This window comes from Mirounga angustirostris, unplaced genomic scaffold, assembly GCF_029215605.1.
Source record: "Mirounga angustirostris isolate CCGP_5_RB_7025 unplaced genomic scaffold, mMirAng1.0.hap1 SCAF_9, whole genome shotgun sequence".
Taxonomy (NCBI): Eukaryota; Metazoa; Chordata; class Mammalia; order Carnivora; family Phocidae; genus Mirounga; species Mirounga angustirostris.
In genome coordinates this window covers 104,455,643-104,478,376 of record NW_026991717.1, presented here as the reverse complement: position 1 = coordinate 104,478,376, position 22,734 = coordinate 104,455,643, and the positions used below count along the sequence as shown (strand labels likewise).

At 40.2% G+C, this 22,734-nt stretch overlaps 2 protein-coding genes across 2 annotated transcripts in view; one reads left to right on the top strand and one right to left on the bottom strand.

The window, feature by feature from the left end:
* Positions 1-22,734, top strand: part of CCDC175 (coiled-coil domain containing 175) — a 64,855-nt gene that overhangs the window by 11,360 nt on the left and 30,761 nt on the right. The window contains exons 5-13 of the mRNA XM_045900966.3: positions 2,148-2,376; positions 4,132-4,254; positions 5,367-5,476; positions 9,798-9,879; positions 13,381-13,517; positions 15,952-16,062; positions 18,318-18,389; positions 19,432-19,567; positions 20,185-20,316. Coding sequence (XP_045756922.1) covers positions 2,148-2,376; positions 4,132-4,254; positions 5,367-5,476; positions 9,798-9,879; positions 13,381-13,517; positions 15,952-16,062; positions 18,318-18,389; positions 19,432-19,567; positions 20,185-20,316 — 1,132 coding nt within the window. The remainder of the gene's footprint in view (positions 1-2,147; positions 2,377-4,131; positions 4,255-5,366; positions 5,477-9,797; positions 9,880-13,380; positions 13,518-15,951; positions 16,063-18,317; positions 18,390-19,431; positions 19,568-20,184; positions 20,317-22,734) is intronic.
* The window catches only part of JKAMP (JNK1/MAPK8 associated membrane protein), a 61,944-nt gene continuing 57,556 nt past the window's right edge, over positions 18,347-22,734 (bottom strand). Inside the window, exon 9 of the mRNA XM_064571121.1 lies at positions 18,347-18,366. The gene's annotated coding sequence lies outside the window, so the exon portion shown is untranslated. The remainder of the gene's footprint in view (positions 18,367-22,734) is intronic.

Below are 22,734 nucleotides of genomic sequence, written 5' to 3'. Positions count from 1 at the left end.
TTAGGAACAACTCAGCATTGTGAGCAAATACGTAAGACTGATGCATAAATATCAGAATGTCAGTTTGTCAGAGGAAGAAATGTTGGAAGAGTCCCTATGAAAGAAAAAAAAATCTTCTTGGGAAGCTAAAGTGATCAGAAGGTCGCTTGGTGCACATAATATCAAAGCATCAGGAATTAGGTGAAGGGGCGCCTGGGTGGCTCAGTCGTTAAGCGTCTGCCTTCAGTTCAGGTCATGATCCCAGGGTCCTGGGATCGAGCCCCACATCGGGCTCCCTGCTCGGCGGGAGGCCTGCTTCTCCCTCTCCCACTCTCCCTGCTTGTGTTGTCTCTCTCTGTCAAATAAATACATAAAATCTTTAAAAAAAAAAAAAAAAAGGAATTATGTGGAGACCTCGAGGCCCAGGGACGACTTTCCCCAATTAGGCCCTCAGAACACCTGTTCTGGGGGATGCTCCATGAAAAAGAAAGTTCATGATCACATAAGCTTGAGAATTCTAACCCCTCTTAGGGATTCACAATGTGGATTTGCTAGCCAGAGACTGCTGTGTGAACTATATTATCGATTCCTAAACTAATAACAAGGAAGATAATATCCAGGCTGGAGTACTCAGGTCAATTGGCCAGCACCATCACACCTCTACAGACCAGTGATTTTCAAACTTGAGGATGCATCAGAATCACTTGGAGTGCTTATTAAAACACAAATTACTAGAAAGCTCCGCAGCACCCCATATTTCTGATTTAGTAGGTGTGGGGGATGGGAGTGAGAATTTGCATTTCTAACGAGTTGCCAGGTGATGCTAATGGGGCTGGTCCTGACCACATGTTCAGAATCCCTGCTCTAGAGAAATCTTTATGGAAAGGCAAATGACAAACATAAGGTGGGTTGCTTGATGAGCTAGCATCACCAAGCTACAATCTCACTGCATCTATTTTTCAAAGAAAGATGCACATCAAGATGCCAACACTCTCTGACAGGTGGTCCTCTCCTGGACAGTCCCCCAAAATGGCAAGCTCTTTGGGTGGGTTTTTCTTAGGTCCTGTGTTTGGTTGCTGAGTTCTCTCTTCTCAACCCACCTCAATACACCTAATTAGTTTTTGGTGTGTTTTTTTTTGTTTTTTTTTTTTTATTTGACTTGTTTAGCTTAGTTCTACTAAGGCTACTCCATCCTTAGGTTGACTCATTCTTAGAAGGCTTCCTCTACTAGACGCACAAAGCACCCATTATCGGACCCTCTCTAGCCTGGGCTTTTAATTGCATTTCTGTGGTAGAGTTGACTTCTGGAAAATAAACTTACCAACAACCTGTTACCATTTTCCTGAGCCTTTGCACACAATCCCCTTGAACAACTGAAGTCTTTAGCCCTGGGGATTGGAGAAAGGAAAAAGGTCATAACAGTGTAGAAGCTTTTAAAAAAGAAAAATCTAGAAATGGCGCCAATTGTCCCTCTTTCCAGTCTTGGCATTGTTGGCCCTGGGGTAGATATTTCTCACTGTCTTAAGGTCTTCTTCAGATGGATGTGGCTAGCCATGGATAGGTGAAGTTAATGTCTCCTCCTGAACTCAGATTTGGCGGCAGGTAGGAGGGAATAAGAGAGTTCAAGTTAGGTTTCAAGCATCTTCTGAACAGTGAAGACAGACTCTGCTCTCTCCTCCCTGACTCTTGTCCATCAGAGGAAGGCTTGCTTTCTCCTGGGCCCTCCCTGCAGGGCACTGGCATCAGAAGGTGGCTGGAGGGATGGTGAGATATTTACCTTCCTTTGGCTTGGTTGCATGTCTCAGGATAAGATAGTTATGGCAATGCTACCTATCAAACCATTTGTCTGGTCAGATTCCATTCATCTCAAAACTGTTTTTGAATCCTTGCATACCTTAAACCAAAACATCCCATAGTTACTACGAGGAACGGGATGGGTGGGGTGAGGCAGGACCCCATGACATTTGTGCAGCAGTAAACAGGTGCAAGATTGACATTTGTCTTGTGTTTCCTTCTGTCCTCATCTCAGCCAAGTTTAAGTGATCACAAATACAACTTAAGTATTCCTTACAGTTTCCCTCTGTATGGTGTTTATCTCGGCAAACAGACTTTAAGTTCCTTTCCTAAAAACCATACTTTTCATTCCATGAACCATTCTTTTCTCCTAGTGAAGAGCAAGAGAAGCTGGCGAGGGAGCATGAAAAGTTAGTGATGGCACTCAACCACACGATGGGAGAAAAGGCCACCACCACTGTTTACATCAATGAGACTTATACCAAAATCAACTCGGAGAGAAAAGAAATAGAATTGCAAAAACGACATCTCGAAGAAATAGAGGAACAGTTGGAGAAAGAAAAAGAGGAATATTTGAAAAGAAAACAAAATCTGGATGAAGAGGTAAGTGGCATGATTTACTTTTTTAAAAATTACAGAATCGTGTGGAATCTCAGGCAGGAAATTCGCAAGGCTAGCAAGCGTCCCGTGCGGTATCTCCTGTGAACAGTGATGCAGAGATGCAAGCACACCGGGGACCCTTGGGGTAGACACTGATTGTGTCATAGCATCTGAGGTCATGGGAAAGAATATGAGTGACGGGGTTTGTCACACTAGGGTAGCCCCTTGCTCATAGGCAGCCCTACAGGGACAAGGATCTTGTTTTCGTGGCATCTCGTTGCCTCTGACCATTCTGACCATGGACAAGACCAGGGAGATCCACGCTGCCAGAGCCTTCAGCTCCTGCTGAACACATCCGAGCAGAGCAGCCTGCAGAAGGGCTAGGTGGAGCCACAGGCTGCAACAGAAAAGAGTATCTTGAGACTAGCGATTTTGGGAGAGTAGATGGGAATGACTACCGCATCTTGGTGTCTGCTGGGCTATATTAATTAAAATTCACCATCAGAGTGGCTCGTGACGGTTCCTCTTTGCTGTGCTTCTGTTACCCCAGGAGAGGCAGGGCTCTCTCCAGGGGAGGTGTTCCCAGCAGTCTTCCTTCTCCCCCATGTGTGGCAGCCTGGCTCATGATGAGAATTGCTGTCGGGTCCCTGCCGCTGCCCTCCCTGTGGTGGGCACGGGCATGACTGTCATGCAGAAAATTGGCTGGTGCTCGCAACCTGTGTAGCCCCCACCAACGTTCACTGAACGCACATGATAGGCTGGGGTAACAGCCTGTTAATTTCCTTTACTTCCTATGAGAAAGGAAAAACTATTACAGCTGTCAGAGTCTTCAAATTGTAAGCTCTCCCCTAACACCAAACAAAATATTTTTTGCTAATATTATGTCTATGACCACAAGACCTTGGGAGAAGTCTTTGGCTGAAGAATGAACACAGAATTCTGATTTTCAACGAAATGGATTAATCCCAAAGTTCCATTCCTATGCAATGGTGCTCTGGTGCTGAGATCATTGACCATGATCATGTTCATTCATAAGACACTTCGGGTGCACTGGCTTTGACAGAAAGCCACCCAAGTGTATGTTTTCATAACTCTTTAGTACAGAATTGAATATGCTTTCTCAGGCCTTATTACTCCATTAGTTAGCTTGTTCTTGATCATTCATTTTGCCAGACAAATGCATTGATGTGTTTGATTTTGATAAGAGGATGACTCACTCCATTGGGTCTGACAAGTAATCAAAATATGTTTGATCTTGGTAGGATGGTAAGAAGTTGTCCAAGATTGTGAGCTGCCCAGTCTTCAGTGATTTTTTACCCTGTTTTTAGTCTGCTTTCTTTCCCATCCAAAAAATGTGAATTTAGATTTCCAGATCATTCGTCATTTTTTTCTTTGACTTTCCTGATCTTATTATTATTAGCACACTATAAATCTGGTGGCCGTTGCTATGGTGTTTTACTAGTAAATTGCTACAATGGCAGTTGCTTTTAGAATTTGCTACTAATGATCATTGTTTTATTGCTCTTATAAATTTACTCTTTCAACATTTATAATTACAATTTATTCCTTGTAGTTCACTATCTTTCTTGTGGTGTTGCAAAACAAGCAAACCCTGTTGGCGGGGGGTGTGTTTTTGTTGTTGTTGTTGATAGACCGACCATGGTATACTTAGTATGAATTAGATTAACAAAATAAAAAGATTTCCTAAACTTTGTTCTCATAAGTTTTTGGATTGGTTTATCATGTTTATCATTACAGATTGAGAGATATAAAAACTTCTGTGAATTTAAGAGAACAGAGACTTATAAAAAGAAGAAAGAATTGGATACATTAAAACTTAAAATGTCAAAAATGAAAGAAACAGTTATGACCAGCACAGTGGTAAGAAAGAATAAACGATGTGTTTGATGTTTAGGAGATCCTTTAGACGTTGTGCTCATGTTGCTGGCAGTTCTAGGATTTCAGACCCTTGTTGACTCTGAAACTAGTTATGACCCAGAAGTGGAGGCATGTGGGTGCTTTCAAGGAAGGAATAGCTGGGGGGGAGCTTTTGGCCACCTGTCTCACCTGGTAAGAATGGGAGCCCCTCTGTGCTCCCCGCAGGTGTTTCTCTGAGTCCACACTGATGTGCATGGTTAGATGGCATTACACAGTCTGCCTGTGATCACTCCATGCCGGGGAGCAGAAGAACTTGTCTGATCACCTCTCTCCCCCCTCCATTCTTCCCCACAGCTGAAATGCAGACCCAAGGCTCTATAAATGTTTGCCTCCCCTTTTCTTTTTTCTTTTTTTTTTTTTAAGTAGGCTCCATGCTGGGCATGGAGCCCAACACAGGGCTTGAACTCACAACCCTGAGATCAAGACCTGAGCTGAGATCAAGAGTCAGACACTTAACTGACTGAGCCACCCAGGCACCCGTGACTTCCCTTTTCTTTATTCCAAAACTGCATTGTAAAAATATGTTTTATTATTAATTTTCTCCAATCATACTTCATTCTTTTAAATCATGCTGACATTTTATCACAGTACCCAACTATTGCATTTCTGAAATACTGATTAAATAAGAAAAATTCTCTTCAATAGAAGCATATTTCTCAAGGTAATTTGTTTTTACTTTTTTGGTAATACTCATTCTAATATCCTAGAGTATTTTGAAGATGATTATGAAGATATAGATTTGTTTGGATTTTTTTTTAAAGGTAGTCAAAATGAATTCATATCTTGAAAGTTGTTTTTATAGTTTTCGCATTCTCGCTGCTATATTTGGTTAGGCTCTCTCCAAAATGTTGGTTTTTTTCCTGATGATTTCAGGATTATTTCTGCCCAGGTTTGTTTTATGAAGAAACCATTTTAATGATTGCTTTTTATTTTTGCTAAAGGATAACCCCAATGTAAAAGTTGAGTGGATAATACATGAATATTTAGTGAATCAAACACTGTCATGAATCATTTGGTGACAATTGAATACCATCATTTTATTGAATTTTCAATAGGTTCTTAGTGATCACAATTTAGAGATATCACGACTACAAGAATCAATAAGACATTGGGAACAAGAGCTCGAAGAAATGAAGAAATCCTGTAAGATACTGGAGGATAAATTGTAAGTTTGATATTTATTTTTACTGAAGCATTTCTAGATGTTCTGTCTCTTTTAAAAAAAAATCTTTAATATTAGATGAAAACTATATTCTCTTAATTTGCTAAAATTTGTGATAGCTTTATAAAACCACCTCTTCATTTGGAAATTAACCAATTTTTCAGATAAACAAGAGAAAAAAATTGAGGATGATATAGTCATTTAAGGGAAAGGGAGGGACTCTCTGGAATGAATTATTCTCACTTCAGGTCCTGATTCCCTACAGACAAATATGCCCCCAGGGGAAGGCATTAGTGGGACCTCCTATAAGGCTCACCTACCCTTGCTATGACAGTTGTTCTTAGTCAACCTACAGAACTTAGAAAATACAAGGAAGTTTCAGGGCAAAAATTTTACCCATGGGACTGGAACCATAAACTTGAGGAAATCTGCCCACCCTAAGGCAAACAGTCTCTGCTTCCTTTTCAGGTCCATGTTTCATTCTGTCTTTACCTACATACAGTGTTCTGTAGGTAAGCCCATGGCTGAGCATGGCCATTCCAAACCCTCTGAGTTTACCTGTTGCAGGTCCATCTATCTTTGGAGATTGACCCACAGACTTCTCCCAGGAGAATTCCCAGATTTCTCATCAGAAGGTGTTTGGCCCAGCTCTGACAAGGAAGGCGGGGTCTTATAGTACAAAATATGGCTTCCAGGCCTATCCCCAGGTTTTGCTGACAGTTTAAAAGACAAATTTTGGACTTGAGTAGATTCCCCAAAAGGCAAGTAACTTCACATGTGGAATCTTATTATAACATGGCTTATTCCTGCATAGGATCAAATGTATTGTAATTAAAATTATATCTTCTAAAACAGCAATTGCACAATACAGTGCTGTTCTACCTACATCTGGCCATAAAATAAGCAATAATCTTTATACTCAGTACCAGATTTATAAGTATAAAAGCTCAAGTAATACTACAATCAAAACTCAGAATAAAAAAAATATCTTTCTTTGAAAGTGATTCACTAGTTTTAGTTCATACATATTTTAAAGAAAAACTAGCAAATAATCATGGAGGAAGATACAGATTAGCTCTTAACTTATTTCTAGGAGTTATGATTAAAAACCTTGCTTGAGGGCGCCTAGGTGGCTCAGTCGTTAAGCGTCTGCCTTCGGCTCAGGTCATGATCCCGGGGTCCTGGGATCGAGTCCCACATCGGGCTCCCTGCTCGGCAGGAAGCCTGCTTCTCCCTCTCCCACTCCCCCTGCTTGTGTTCCTGCTCTCGCTGTGTCTCTCTCTGTCAAATAAATAAATAAAAAATCTTAAAAAAAAAAACAAAAAACAAAAAAAAAAAACCTTGCTTGAAATTTTATTTATAAGCAGTCTTCTTGTTAGCTAATTTGCTTTAAATATATTCAAGAAAGGGGCGCCTGGGTGGCTCAGTCGTTAAGCGTCTGCCTTCGGCTCAGGTCATGATCCCAGGGTCCTGAGATCGAGTCCCACATCGGGCTCCCTGCTCCGCGGGAAGCCTGCTTCTCCCTCTCCCACTCCCCCTGCTTGTGTTCCTGCTCTTGCTATGTCTCTCTGTCAAAAAAATAAAATCTTGAAAAAATATACATATATATATATTCAAGAAAGAAATCGGGGTTCATTGATCTATTTTTTTTAAGATTTCATTTATTTGAGAGAGAGGGAGGGAGGGAGGGGGCACAGGCAGCGGGAGCGGCAGAAGGAGAGGGAGAAGCAGACTCCCCGCTCAGCAGGGAGCCCGACATGGGGCTTGATCCCAGGACTCATGACCTGATCATACCCGAGCCAAAGGCAGACACTCAACTGACTGAGCCACCCAGCCACCCCTCACTGATCTATTTTTAATGGCACATCATTTTTTTTTCAATCCCAGCTTTTCAAGAGTTTTCATTCATATGGAATCTCCCTGAGGAGAAGTACGCTTGATTAATTTGGTGATTGAAGTTTTAGGTTACCCCCCTTGTTATTAATAAAACTGTACTTTTTCCTCTTTACTACCAAGCAAATTAAAAGAAAATTCTTACATTCATTTTATATTTCTCCTTTAGTTCATTTTCTCTATCTATGGAGGTGGGAAAAGGCACCTAAATTTTGGTTGGTAGATTTGAAGAGTCAAACAGTGTTGTTTTATAATAGTCTATAAGATTCTTTTAAGAGTAAATTATACAAGAAACTAAAATAATCTGCATAAATTCATCTTCCTATTAATCTATAAGCTTTAATTTTTCCCCCCATGAAATCTTTAATTTGCAAGCTTGTTACATATTTTGAGGTCCAAATATTAAGGAAAAACAAAAAGTCACTCAGCCATCTGAATGTGGGCAGTTAGGAGTACCTCAAATGCTCCATAAGTCCATAGGAGGCATTGATAGTCTAAACCTCGTTCATTATTATTATTGATGTCCAACATGATGTATTTGCATAATAAAGGCAAATTCAGTGCCTACCTTTCTAAATGGGTATGGTCTTTCTTTGCCAGTCAGCTGGTTTTCAGCACATACGAAGTGGGGGACTGGAAGCTAAGTATTGTATATAAATGACATGCAGTCTGTGACCCAGAGTATATACTTGCCATTGCAGTGCAGGAGACTATGAAAAATATAGATGCTTTTTTTTATAAGGGTTGAAATGATTTCAGAACTGTCATGATTGCCAATGATTCCATCCTGCCAAACTTTAATGATCTAGTCTATTCCTTCAATTTCTTGAATTCCTAACGGAATTTGACTCACTTCCACCTTCTCTTTTTAAGATTTTATTTATTTACTTGAGAGTGAAAGAGAGAGTACAGAGGGAGAGGGAGAAGCAGACTCTCCACTGAGCAGGGAGCCCGATGTGGGGCTCCATCCCAGGACCCTGAGATCATGACCTGAGCCAAAGGCAGACGCTTAACCGACTGAGCCACCCAGGTGCCCCACACTTCCACCTTCTTGAAATACTTTCTTCTCATGGCCTCCTAAACATCATATTCCTTTATGTCACTCACTACACTGCTCTTTCTCAGGACCCTTTATTGTTCTTATTCTTCTTTCTGAGTCTGAATTTTGGAGTTCTTGGCCCTTCTCTATTCACATCCTCCATACATGACTTCATCCATTCTTATGGCTTTCTATATCTTCTGTACCCCAGTGACTCCCAAATTTATATATCCAGCACTGAGTAGCAAATACATAGACTCTACAGTTTATTTGACCTCTCCATTTGGAGGATATCTGTTAGATATCTCAAATACGATGTGTCCTGAACAGAACTCTTAATTTCCCACCTCATTGAAACAGCTCTTCCCTCAGTCTTCCATCTCACTATTTACCTAGTTACTCCAGCTGAAAACCTAGGAGTCATCTACCATTCCTGTTTTCCTCACTTCCTAACCCTAACCCAACTAACCAACTAACTAGCCCTAACTCAACTCAAATGCCAGCCAAATCCCAAGGTATGTCTTGTTGCCTTTATCTTCAGAATATATCCTGAATCCAACTATTTCTTACTACCTCCTCCACTACAATGTTAGTCTGAGCCACCATTCTCTCTTCTGGACCACTGCCCTAGTCTTCTGCATAGTCTGTCTTCCTGTACTCTTGTCTTTCTCCACTAAGTAGCAAGAGTCATCTTTATAAGATGTAACTCAGTTCATCTCTCTCCTCTGCTTAAAAAAAAATCCTCCCCTGGTTCTCTCTGAACTTCCACTTTGTCCTTAGCCCCTACATGATCTAGTCTCCGTCTACCTCTCCAGCCTTCTCATAATCCTCTCCTCATCAAATACACAAAACTTGTTCCAGCCCCAGAATTTTTATCACTGGCTGTACCTTGTACATGAAAGACGACTTAAGATCTTCACCTATCTGGCCTCTTCTCATCATTCAGGTTCTTCACAAGTCATCTCAAGAGGCCTTCCCTTACCACCTGTCTGAGGTAGCATCATCACTCTCACGATTTCTCTGTCCTTCACCCTACTTTGTGTTCTTTAAAGCACTTAGCACTACCTGAAATTTATTATTATCATTATTATTTTGATAACTTCTATTCTGACTACTTCTTAGAGTGTAACTTCCATGAGGGTAGGGACTTTGCCTGCACTATATCTCTAGTACCTATAACACCTGCAGAGTACAAATGTTGGATAATTGTTTCTTAATATATACAGGAAGTATTAATTCATCCAAAGAGTAAAATTTTTTATTTATTTTAATGAACATATCAATATGTTACATAGGAAGATGGGGACTGGAAGTTTCTGGTGTCATAAATAAATGTGGCTTTGCTGGAAAACATGCCCTAATATGAATCTGTTTGGCTTCCTTTGATCATAGACAATTTTTTGTAAATACAAAAGAAAAATTGGAAGGTTCATCTGGTATTGAAAAAGATGAATTCTTGAAGAAGATAAAGCAGGTAGGAAGATGGAAATTATGACTTTTAGATTATAATTCATTTTTAGTTAATATTTTAAATATATTTGAGAAATGTGAAATTTTCCCAAAGTAGATTTTTCATGAATTAATAATAATCATGATCATTCACAATAATTGATTTAAAGATTTTGATCACCTCCCAAAGTATTTTAAATATATGAAAGAATGAATGTTGTCTATGTAAAGATGAATTATTTGTTTGGTAACTTGTCATGTGTTTGTGATTATTTTACATTAGAAATACCCAGACTAATGGATATTTTTCATGTGAATTTTTTTTTTTTTAAATGGAACCTCCTTGCTGTTTTGTGGTACCTGTAAAGTCTAGCAATCCATACCACACTTAATAATGTCATGAAATATTTGAGTCAGATTTAGGCCCTGAGAGAAATCTCTAGACACTTTAAATCTTAGGTTAAAAGAAATATCATAAGTACATAATCATGGGTGTAAACTAAAATTTATCCACAAGGTATTCAGTAAAGCATTCATTATGATAGTTGAAAAATTGTAGGGAAGATACAATTGAAGTCCAACAAAAGGGTCTTGGCTAAATAAGCAACAGCTCATAATATATTATTGCATGACAAATAGAATATAAAACATTATAGGCAGATCTCTTCCAGAAGAATGATTTGAGCCAATTAAATTCTTTCCATTTTTGGTTATGAGTTAATAGCATTAAGGATGGCTTCTCTGCAGTTTAGACCTACTCTAATTCTTTTAGTTGTGAAGATATTGAAAGACAGAAACTAGACAAGGTTGGTTGGTTGGCTAGTTGGTTTTTAAAGTTGATTTTCATTCTCTGGGCAAAGGATTTCTTTTTCTTTCTATTTATTTCCTATTGGAGGAGCTGCTAGGCAGGGTTCAGATGACAGCTCCATAGTTTGTAGCCCCCCAACTGTCTGGAAAACTCAGGACCCCTACCCTGTCATGGCTTACTTGCTTGTAGGGACAAATGCAGAGGGGTTTCCCCATAATACATAGCCCTCAGCCAAATTCCCTGAGTACAAGTCAGTGACTGCTTCAAAGGGATTGGGGCTCTGACTTATTTATTATTTTCACTGGACTCTTGGTGGCAGCCAATCTTAATTCTCATGAGGTGTAAGAGGCAAGTTCAATGATGACATGAAATTCTATTTTAACTTTATTTTAATTTTTTATTGTAAAATATTATACAGATACAGAACAGCACATACACTGTAAATGTACAGTCTTTATGCACATATCTATCTTTTGATGGATGTAATTTATTAATTATAATGAAGTCCAGTTTGTCAATCTTTTCCTTCTTGTTTTTTATGTCCTATGTCATGAAGATATTCTCTTTTCATGATCTTCTAGAAGCTTTATTGTTTGACATTTCACATTTAGGACTGTAAGCGATCTGGGATCTGTGTGTGTGTGTGTGTGTGTACACTGTGAGAGGGTGGTCAAGACTCATATTTTTCTGTAAGGTTGTCCAGTTAATTAGCACCATTTAATGAAAAGACAGTCTTTGCCTCTTCCTATATTGTAATGGCATGTTTGTCATAAATCAAATGTAGATCATAAATACATCAGAAATATGTGTGTAGATCTGTGGACTCTCTTACGTTCCTTTGGACTTGTCTCTCCTCATATTAAAACCAGATTTTCTTAATTAGCAGCTTTAACATAAGCCTTTATAATTAGTAGTATAAATCCAACTTTGTTTTTCAAGATGGCTTCTACTATTCTTGGCCTTTGAATTTCTATCAGTGTGTCAAATTCTGCCAAAGAACCTGTTTGCATTTTGATTGGGGTTGCATTATATCTATAGATCAGTTTGGGGAGAATGTTACATTCTTACAATATGGAAGCTTCCAATCCATGAACATGGTGTACCTCATTTACCTTAGGTCTTCTTTGTTCCCTTTGACTTAGTTGTTCGGTTTCACTATGATATGTCCATGTTTTCTTTTTTATTTCTCCTGTGTGGGATCACTGGGCTTCTTAAATTCATGAATTGCTATATTTTATAAGTTCTGCAAAATTCTTAGTCATTATCTGTTCACATATTTCATTCTCTTTCCTCTTCTTCTGAGACTCTGATTATATGTATGTACATTGTGTGTGTGTGTTTGTACAATTATTTGTACTAATATATATTTCCTCTATGTAGTTTACCCTCTCTCCTGTGTTTTCTACCTTTTGTCTCCCCCTGCTGTATTCTGGGCAGAGTGGCCTTATTTCCACTCTTAATTTTGGCTATTGCATTTTTTAACTGGTAATTTTCAAATCTACTTTGTCATTCTTCACTGTTTCTAATTCCTTGCTGTAATTTTCAAGTATTTCTAATATTTCTTCGATTATAGTAAGCAGAGTATTTATATATTCAGTGTCTAATTCCATTCACTATCAGATGTTTTTATAGAATTTGTTCCTGCAGTCTGTTGTTTCTGCCAGTTTTTGTTCATGCTGTCTTGTTTCCTTCTGTTCCTAGTAGAAAACTATACATAGACATTGTATTCGAAAAACAAATGTAGAAACAGTTTGAAGCTTAGGATGATTGTATCTTCTTCAGAAACAGACTTTCATTCATTTCCATCAGATGGCTGGGGTATTACCCATCCCAAACCACTTTAATGCACCTTGAGGTTCCCTGGTGATCAAAATCAGGCTGGACCATGGCTTATTAACTTCCAACTTACCCTTCTCCAGAGTGTGAAGCTTTTTGGGATCCCAGACTAAAGTGGTAGAAGGTTTCTCAGACTCAACACCTGGATGAGCTCTAAGTGTTGATTTTTGCCCCTCTTGTCAAGTAAGAGAAATAAATTCCCATTTCCAAGTGGTTTCTTCCATATCAGTAAATGTCCTCAGAGTAATTTACTACTCTGGATTCTCAGTTTCTTATAGAATTCCTCATTATCTTGTTAGTTCTTCAGCACTTCTAAGATTTTTTTTTCATCCAGCTATTTTAGCAATCCTCAGCCAGGAAGTTATTTTGAACTACTCAGCCCATCACTCGTACTAAACCTGACTTTCTTACCTCACTTGAAGCAATTCAATAGAGACATCTTAAGTACAAAATTCTTAAGTACAAAGTTCACTAATGAGTACTATTTTTGTCCTTGAATAGAAATATTTAACAAGAGGCAGCCATAGTATCTCATCAAAGAGGTTTTGAGCCAGAGCTTCTGTTGATGTCATACAGATCCTGCTGAATGATCTCAGTTTATTAATCCCAGTTCTTATTTCAATATGAATTATTACTCTGTGGTTTTTCCATCAGTGTTTACTACCTTTCTACACTTCCGTCATAATTTATAGGAGAGGCCCCAAGATGTATAATTGCATATTTAATATAGAATTACATCACTCAATATTTATGGCATAGTCATTGTGTGCTAGGTAATATACCCAGTGCTCTGGGTAATATACCCATGTGACTGACACCCCTCAAAGGAAATGTGAAGCAAGTCCTCTTTACTTCAATTGCTTTTTTTTTTTTTTTTTCTAGATGGCTGAGAAACTACACAAAAATCATTTAGAGAACAAAGACCTACGGGAGAAATTGCATACTCTTACCAGGCAATATAAGATTGTCTTAAGTGAGGAGGATAAACTTTTTATGCAGAAACAGAAAATTTACAATGAGTATGTTTCTATCCACGATCCGTATATGAATTGACATGCCATACTTATGGGGTGCTTTCCCTGGCCACAAAATGGTGACTCCCCACTTCACCTTATCCTAGTTTTCAAATCTGTTGACAACAGTGAAATATTATTTCCCCAGAATAAATAAACACACTCCTAATCTGCCTCTCTATATACTGGGTAATGCTTTCCTCCTACGGGTCAGATCAAATCCATAAACACCGTGTGTGTTACATTTACTTCTAAATCAGATTCTTGAAAAAAAAAAATAATAATCCTGCTTTTACCCCATGAGACTGTCTAGAGAAACTGTGAGAGGCACCTTTGTCAGAAACTGGCTTTGCACCTCTATTCCCTATCTCAGAGAAGGCTTTGGTCATTGACACAATCCCCTAACCCAGAGACTGGGAAATTATTCAAGGAAATTCCTATCTTTTACTCTCTGTTGGACTCCGTTCAAACACCAAGGCTTGTTGATTCTACCTCCCCGCTATTTCTCAAATATATCCCATTTTCCTCTCCAACTCCATTCTTGTCACCTCTTTCAACTTCTTTGCTCTGGCTTGTCCCTCAAAAGTTCTTCCCACTGTCAGCTTTACCCCCCTTCACTTGTTGCCCTCCCTTCCACCAGAATGATCCTTCTGAAACATCCTTCTGATGCCATTCCTTTTCATCAGTCACTGTGTTGTAATCCGTGGGGTACTGATCTCTCTGTCCCACTGAACTCTGACCAGATCAGGGTAGTTGTCCCGCCTTACTCACTGCTATATCCCCTTGGACACGGCTTAGAAAATAGTGGGCATTCACCAATAGATTTTTTTTTTTAAGATTTTATTTATTTATTTGAGAGAGAATGAGATAGAGCATGAGAAGGGGGAGGGCCAGAGGGAGAAGCAGACTCCCTGCTGAGCAGGGAGCCCGATGCGGGACTTGATCCTGGGACTCCAGGATCATGACCTGAGCCGAAGGCAGTCTCTTAACCAACTGAGCCACCCAGGCGCCCTCACCAATAGATTCTTAATGAATACAGAATAGTATCTTGCAAGCATGAATTATCTAAGTAATAATCCATCACTACAGGTGAAGTTAGATCACAGGGAAGCGTAATTACAGCGTCCAGGCGCACTTCTGTGAAACTGAGTTTGTGGTCCGTGCAGTATTTGAGGTGCAGAGAGTTGTTGCGATCATTGTATCAAACCCAATTGAGTTGCCTACTGAGAATCTGTTGTTAGTAGTTCTTTAGGCAAAACTTTCCCCCAGATCAATACTAAGTTATCAGTTTTAATCATAAAATGTGCTGATGAGAAATAATTGTAACACTAAAACATTTAACTGTTGTTACTGGTTTTTGTCTAGAGCTGGGGCTTCCATAACTAAACACCATACACCGGATGGTTTCAACAGCAGAAACTGATTTCTCAGTTCCGGAGGCTGGGTGTCCAGGATCAGGGTGCCTGCATGGTCAGGTTCTCATTAAGAGTCCTTTTTCCTGGCTTGCACACGGCTGCCTTCTCACTACGTTTTTACATGGTAGAGAGAGGGAGAGGACAGGCTCTCTGGTGTCTCTTGGTACGAGGGCCCCCACCCCATCATGACCTCATCTAATCAGGTGACCTGATCACTTTGCAAAAGCCCCATCTTCAAATACCATCAAACTGGGTATTAGGGCCTCAACGTATGAATTTGTGGGGGACACAATTCAGTCCATAGCAGTTTTGAAGAAGATGGGACACTTACATTTTGAAGAAGATGAGACACTTACAAACAGAGCACTTTCTGTTACAGGAATGTCCCTCTCAATGTCTGGAAAAAACTGACAAAACAAAAACAAAACTGTACACTTCCCATTATTCTCTCTGCAAATTGGAGGCAAAATATAACCACTTTTTATAAAATGCCTCGTGGGTGCCACGCCACACACTGGCTTGAGCAATTGACAGCTCATTTAATCCTGATACCTGCTGAGATAGGCATTATGGGCGCTATTTTATGAATGGAGAACTGAGGCTCATCCACAGGCAGATTTTCTTTTTGAGGTCATACTGCTAGAAAGAGATAAAGCTAGTATTTAAAGTTGGTCTGACGGACTCCTTCACTTTTCACAAAAGAACATGGTAGAATTGATAAATGCATTACAAGAGATGTCCCCACCCGGAGGGATGGAGTCTACAGAATTCTTGCGGTTTTATGATTACTATTGCAATTAATGCTCTTTCCATGGCTTGGGGATTTTCATAAGTTTAGATTTAGCCACCACTAGCAAAAAGGTTTTGTTTCTATTTTTACTAATTTGTTTGGTAAGTAGTTTATGAGCTGAACTTTCCAGCCTACTTTCTACATTCTTATTTGTGATTCTATATCCTCTTGGTGAGGAGTGAAAAATGATGATTTCACCCTTCAACATATGATAACTCTGTGTTTTTCCTGGTAGAAATCAGAAACAACTGGCATTTATTACTCAGAAAGAAAACTTCCTATCACAAAGAAAAGTAGACATCAAAAATATGGAAGAAGGACTTGTCACGCTCCATGATCTTCATCGGTAGGTTTGTTGCCTTGGAAACTTTTCATCTTCATCTTCTCTGCTTTTATTTTTTAATATATGATAACAATACAACTGATAACCTCTGATGTCCTATAGAAAAGGAGGCATATAATTCACTGTCTCTGTTTTAGAGTCTAGAAGAGTTATTATCATTGAATCTATTGTTGAAAGGATAGGCAGGTCCGAAGTTCCATACAAGCTGCTGGACATGAGAATGGACCAGTCATCAGCAGTTTAGTAACAAGAACGTGCCTGAACATTATCACAACACCGACCCCCTATGGTGTTCATTTCTGCCATTCTAAATCCCTTTAATTTTTCTGATTAAAAAAGTAATGCACCTGATTTTAAAATTCACATATGGAAATGTGTAACTTAGAAGACTAAAAGTTACCTTAATCTCCATCTCCCCCCAGAGATCTCACTGTTAGCAGTTTGCTATGCATGCTTTCCATATAGGAGTGTGTTTGTACATCCAAAAACTGGATTGCCCTTACATCTGGTAACTTACACAATATTATGTTTCAGTTATATCTCAAGAAGCTGGAAAAAATATGTCTGGGAAAATGATAAAACAAATACAGGAAATGGTAACATTTGGAGAAATTGGTGAAAGGGATATGGAAACACTTAACTGATTTTAAAATGATTTCAGAAGAAGACAAAATTCATGTATATGGGACCTCATTCCTCTCTTTAACTGTATAATATTTCTTTTACAGATTATGCTATGTTTTATTCAACTAGTACCCTACTGGTGGACTTTGTTTTTGTGTTTTCTATATACAAGCACTTTTCAAAGTTCACATCACATAAAGGTATACTTTAACATGTATATCTCTGTCCACCTATACAACTATTTCTTTATAATAAGGTCCTAAAAGTTGAATTACTGGATCAAAAGGGATTGCGTATTTTTCGTTTTTATAATTTGAATGTATTTTATTATTTGAATATAGGGCAGTAGAGGAACTAGCTTATAGAACTAAGATAGTGGTGATCAAATTTGACCTGTACCAACAGAAATCTAGAACACGGCAGGATGTGTGGTTTGCTTGTCCTTAGGCTGTTAAACCGCATATTTAGACATTTCTCATGTTGGTTTCAGAAGAGAAACTATGAACTCTTCCCTGTGAAAGAGCAGGAAAACAGAATTGGGTTGAGTAGGGGTCCTATTTTCCACATGAGTAATGCAGATTCCGTAACCAATTGTTACGCCATCATTGCTCTGAGCACCAGGAAGCTCAGAGCTAAATGTATGACCCAATATCAGTTTCCACTTAGGACTTTTTATATTACTGTTCCGTTATTTTAAACCAGTTCAACTCCTTGGTGGATTAAACCAAATACGTAAGTAAATAAAATCAATGAGGTTGGGGCACATTGTGAAGAACCTTGCAGTTCCAGGGGAGGGTAATAGATTTATTGAGGTGGGAAATCAAGAGCCCACACTATGATTCAGAGAAAAAAAGCAGGAACATGGTTATATTTCTAGTTTCACAACATTACACATTCTGTTTCAGTTATAAATATTTCTATTTTCCAAAAGGCATAAAATCACATTTTACTTTTCTACATATGAAGCACTAATAGGAAAAAGGGAATAAAAATAATCAAGGCTTCTAAGACCTGTGTTAGACTTCATGTTTCTAGCCATCCTAGATTCACAAGAAAATCTTCCATCCTCAATTGCTACTTAACCCTGGTACAAAAATCAATATAGGCTTTCTGAATTACACATTGCATCAAATCAAGACTCAGTCTAGAATCCAAAGTTCCTCACCAGTTTTTTGACCTTTACCCATCCTGTGTCACCATTATTACCTCCCTTGATGTCCTCTGTCTGCAGCAAGTCTCTGTTGGTCAGAAGAGTCTTCACTTCTTCTTTTCCATGTCTTTGCAAATGATGACGCCCTTTCCATGGTGGAATTCCACCTCCATTCTGGGAATCTGTCTTCTTCCCTCTGTTAAACATTAACCTCCAATAACCCTTCCTCAGTTACCTCCCCAGAATCTGTTCTTCCTTTCCCTTGGGTATCCGCCATGATACTTGCAAAGTCAGTTTGCACTTGTACGAAATCATTATTATCTTTCTCTGAGTCTACCACTACCTTTAGTTGTTTCACTAGGTTTGGTTTGTCTCCTGATTAGATGGTAGTCTTCTTGTGCACAAGAAGGTTGTATAAAGTCTTTTATAGATTCTGCTAGCTACCATGAATGCAAAAACCCAATGTACGTTTTCTTGTTTTCAGAGCAACAAAAGCAGTTTATCGGAAACAAATAAAAATCCTGAATGATAACCTGGAAAGAGAAAATCAGAGATGGTAAAAAAAAAATCATTTGTGTTATGAGTAGTATATGTTTATCTTAATGAACAGTGCCCCAAAGTAGGGAGGAAATCAGGGTACTTGTTGCTTGCTAGGGTCCAAGGAAATTAGTTTCCTAAATTGAATTGTGTGAGTTTTCTCAGGTCTAGATGTGTTTGTTAGTTTGATGTTGGGGCATTGAACAGACCCAGAGTTTTCCATTTCAATCGAGTAAACTCACCAAAGAGTGAAATTGCCAAGATTTGTGCAGTGCCTCTTGCTCACCAGGCTTCTGTGGGGACCAGTAGGGGAGGGGACAGAGGAGCGCGGATAAACGGACAGGCTCTGGAGACGGGCTACTTTGGCTGCTTTGTCTCCCGCTAGTTCTGTGACCGAGGCTGCGTTATTGAGCAGTCTCTCTGCTCCAATTCCTATCAAGTAGCCGATGATGGTAGCACCCACCCCGCGAGGTCACCATGAATAGTAGAGGAGATGGTCTATATCAAGTATCGAGATGACTCCCTGGCACCTAGGAAGTATTCACAAAAGCTTAGTTGTATTTTACTGTTGTTGTCATTGCTATTAATATCATGTATAAGACTCCAATTGCACATTTTGACCCTTCTCCAATGTAGCTTTTTTATGTTGCAGTGGAGAGAAAAATTTGAGAACCCAGAAGGTTGAAATCCCTAATTAGCCTTCTGGGTAATTTAGGGAATTTCCGTACTATTTCTGCCTGGGTCTCTTCTCTCCGCCATCCGCCCCTGAACCTTCCCCATTTCTATCCTTTACCTAAAGGAGGGGAGCTGCCACGTGTGGTTTGTCCACTGTCCTGCTGGACGTACCGACACGGCCCATGAGATGTAGCAGCTGGTGAAGACAGACCATGTTGACACAGTTAGCACTTCAGCTTATTTTTTCAGCTGATGTGCATGGTCCGCATCACCAAGAGCACAGTTTTGTATAATCATAGTAAGATTTGTTTTGCTTTGAATTCCTTCATCTTTTCAGGAAACGGTTATGTCAATTTAATGATGATTCTTTGTGTTTTAATTTCTAGTATTATAACTCAGTGGAAAGTGGCTTGTTTGCGAAAAAAACATGCACGTTGGATAAAGAGGCTAAACACTGAAATAGGAGAAATTTTAGATAAAATTCAGACTTCGGAATTCAGACGCACTGAATTATTACAAGAGGTAAAGGAACTCAGGGGAATTAATAGTATTACTCCATATTAGTATGGACTTAGAATTATTACTGCGTATCAGTGATTCTCCTTCAATGCCTAATTAAACCTTACCTTATTAAAAGATGTTTTCATTTCTGGTGATGTTTAGAGTGAATTATTTAACTTTCTTAAGAAATGTATCTATTTGTTGTGTATTGACTGTAGGGATTTGGCAAACAAAGTAGCACTTCTCTCTAGAAGATGCTTTGGAAACAGGCAACCAGAAACTTATTTGATGTTAACTTTTGGGGAAACTCTCTCTCTAAAAAAAAAAAAAGACCAAACATCACTAATTCAGCTCTAGTAGTGGCCCTCTGCCCACCCTCCGGCCCCCACCACTCCCATTCCCCATTTCCTCATGCAGTTTATAGATATTGTTTGGTGACTAAATTAACCTCTGCAGGGAAAATGAAGTGTTCCTCTCAGTGGTTACTATGAAATAATATAACCTAACACTGGAACCAAGTCTCATGCAAAGAGATATTCACTCTTGGCTGTTTGAAAATGTAAGGCTGACAGATACAAAGGCAAACGGCTAATCTTCAGGTTTTGGTGTTTTGTTTTTTTTTTTTCTTTTCTAATTAGACCACTGTACGAGAAAAAGAGATCAGTGAATTTTTGGCAGAGATTGAAAAAGTTACATTGGAATTAAAACAAGAGAAGGAGGAATTTATTGTCAAAGAAAACAAGTTAATTCAAGAGTTGAGCAAGTATGAGGTAAATTTTGTTTTACATCTAAGAATAATTTTAGATGAATCTATGGGGGGAGGGGGTATAGTTCATGCTATTCTACTCAGTTCAGTGTAAAATCTTCCAGTGTGAGCAAGGCTACAATTTCATTATGATCCTTCCTTTTTTTTTTTTTTCCTTAAAAAAGAGCAACAAAAACTTTTTTTTTTTTTTTTCAGTTAGAAAAGAAAATCAGACACTCCCCGTTAGGTAGAAGTGCTGGCAAGGTCCATGGGACAGGTGGAGGACAGCAGGAAGCCATGGCGAGCTGGCACGGGACTGGCTGGGGAAAGCAGCAAGGGGTGAGGGAGGCCAATCAGGCCAAACTCAGCAATCCTCATTAAAGAGCGGGCATCCCACTGAGTTGGAGCTACCAGGCAGTCCGCATGGGATGAGCACGGATGCTGGGTGAGGTGGAGAGAAAAGGCACGGAGAGTACCCAGGGGGCCCAGAGGTGGCTGGTCTCTGGAAACACAACAGAAGACACCCATTTTCAAGGTGATGCTTTTACCTTGAAAGGTAAGGGGCTGTTTCTCGGAGACCTAACTTGGTACATTGGAATGAGGAGAAAAGGGATGGTGGGAGAAGCCCTCCTGAACTTGATTCGTTTTGAAGAGGAAGAGGCCTGGCTGCATGAAAGAGGGGCTTTCTTTGAAGACAACAGTCCCTTGCCGGAGCGGGGCAAGCAGGGAGTCCTGACGTTTCAAAGTTTAGATCTTGCCAAGCCCTCTCCTCCCTGCACAACCCTCACCAAATCCTGCAGAAACCGTCCGCAGTTAACTGGTCCAAGAAAAGCCAGTGCTTTCTAATAGGAATGACAGAAAAGGAGCAGCCATATCCTCCACACAAAAACACTAAGAGAGAAACAAAGGGGCAACAGAAGTTTCCAACAACTGAAGAACGCTCAGAAAGATGGTGCTGGAACGCATGACATCTGTGATCAAATGCTCCTCCATAAATTTAAAAAAAAATTGGAATTTCGTAGAAGTGCCAAGGAAGATCAGCAACATAGAAATCTCGGAACTCAGGGAAGCGGTGTCTGAAGGGGATGGCGAGAAATAAGAAGAGGTGAGTTGGAAACTGGCACAAGTCAGGGAACAAAGAAGGGAGAGAAAGCACTGCACAAATTCAGACAACTTAGAAGAAACAAGGGAGAGGAGTCAGGGCGGGAAGCGGTTCTCTGTCGGTTGTCATCTGTCTGGGTGCCTAGTATTCTAGATGCTGAAACACACACACACACACACACACACAAAAAGACAGCAAAACTCTGCCCTTATGGTGCTTACATCCCAGTGGAGGGAGATTGAAAATAAACAAGATAAACAAGTGGCGGACATGATGGAACCCTCAAGCTCTCTGTGGGGGGCTTCTAAGCAAGGACTATCCATTAGCGGAGCCCTGCCTGGGGCAGAAATGGCCCCACCCTTGCACCACCTTGCTCAGTCGATGGGGGGGGGGGCCACCCCCCGAAGAGCATGACCTTCACTAGATGACCAAGGAGACTCCGAAGGAGCGACCCCTGGAGGCTGGCAGCTGGCCACACTCCTTGCCACAAGGCAGTGAGTCATCCCTTGAGGGGCGATCCAAGAGGGAGGGGCGTTCCCAGGTCTACCGCCTTATAGACCATTGGGAGGACTTTGTCTTTTCTCTGCCTGGGCTGGCAAGCCGGAAGAGGGTTTGGAGTGAAGGGCTGAAATAATCTGATTTTCTTTTAAGTAGGATCTCTCTAGCTGCTATGTTGAGTAAAATTTAGGAAAGCAACGGTGGGTGCAGGAAGACCAATGAGGAAGCTAGGGCAATATTCCAAGTGGTTCAAGTAGCTTGAACCAGAGTGGTGACTGAGGAAGTGATCGAAAGTAGGCAGTCCGCATGTCAGGTATTTCTTGAGATAGAGCTGACAGGGTTTACCATCATCCTTAATGGTAAACCAATGGAGGCAAGCCCCTTCAAGTCAGCAGTAAGGTAAGGACGCTGAGTAACATTGCATTTGAGCTCAAACAGTGCAATTAGGCGAGATCAGTAGACCGTCCTCCCTGCTTGCCAGGCTGTGCGCCCGCTGCAGGGCTGTGCCCACCTGTGTCTAATTCACACAAAGGCATGGACAGATGGCAGCTTGTGTGCCACTTTTATGAAGCAACACCCCCCTTTCCCCTTGGTAATCCTCATCAATAACCCAGAGCAAATTGGAAATTGGAGTCCCATTTCTGCCTTCGGTGCCGTGGCATGAGGAGCCACAGGCTTCTACCTTAGTCTGATCCAGTGCTGACGCAGTGAGCACGAGTGGATCTGCTGCGCCCTACAGCCCCGTGTCTGGCAGGGTTCAGTCTGAGCAGCAGAGCCACCAGGAAAGGGGTCCGTTAGAGGATTGGACCTTCTGCAGCGGGGGGAGCTGGTTACACAGTCTAG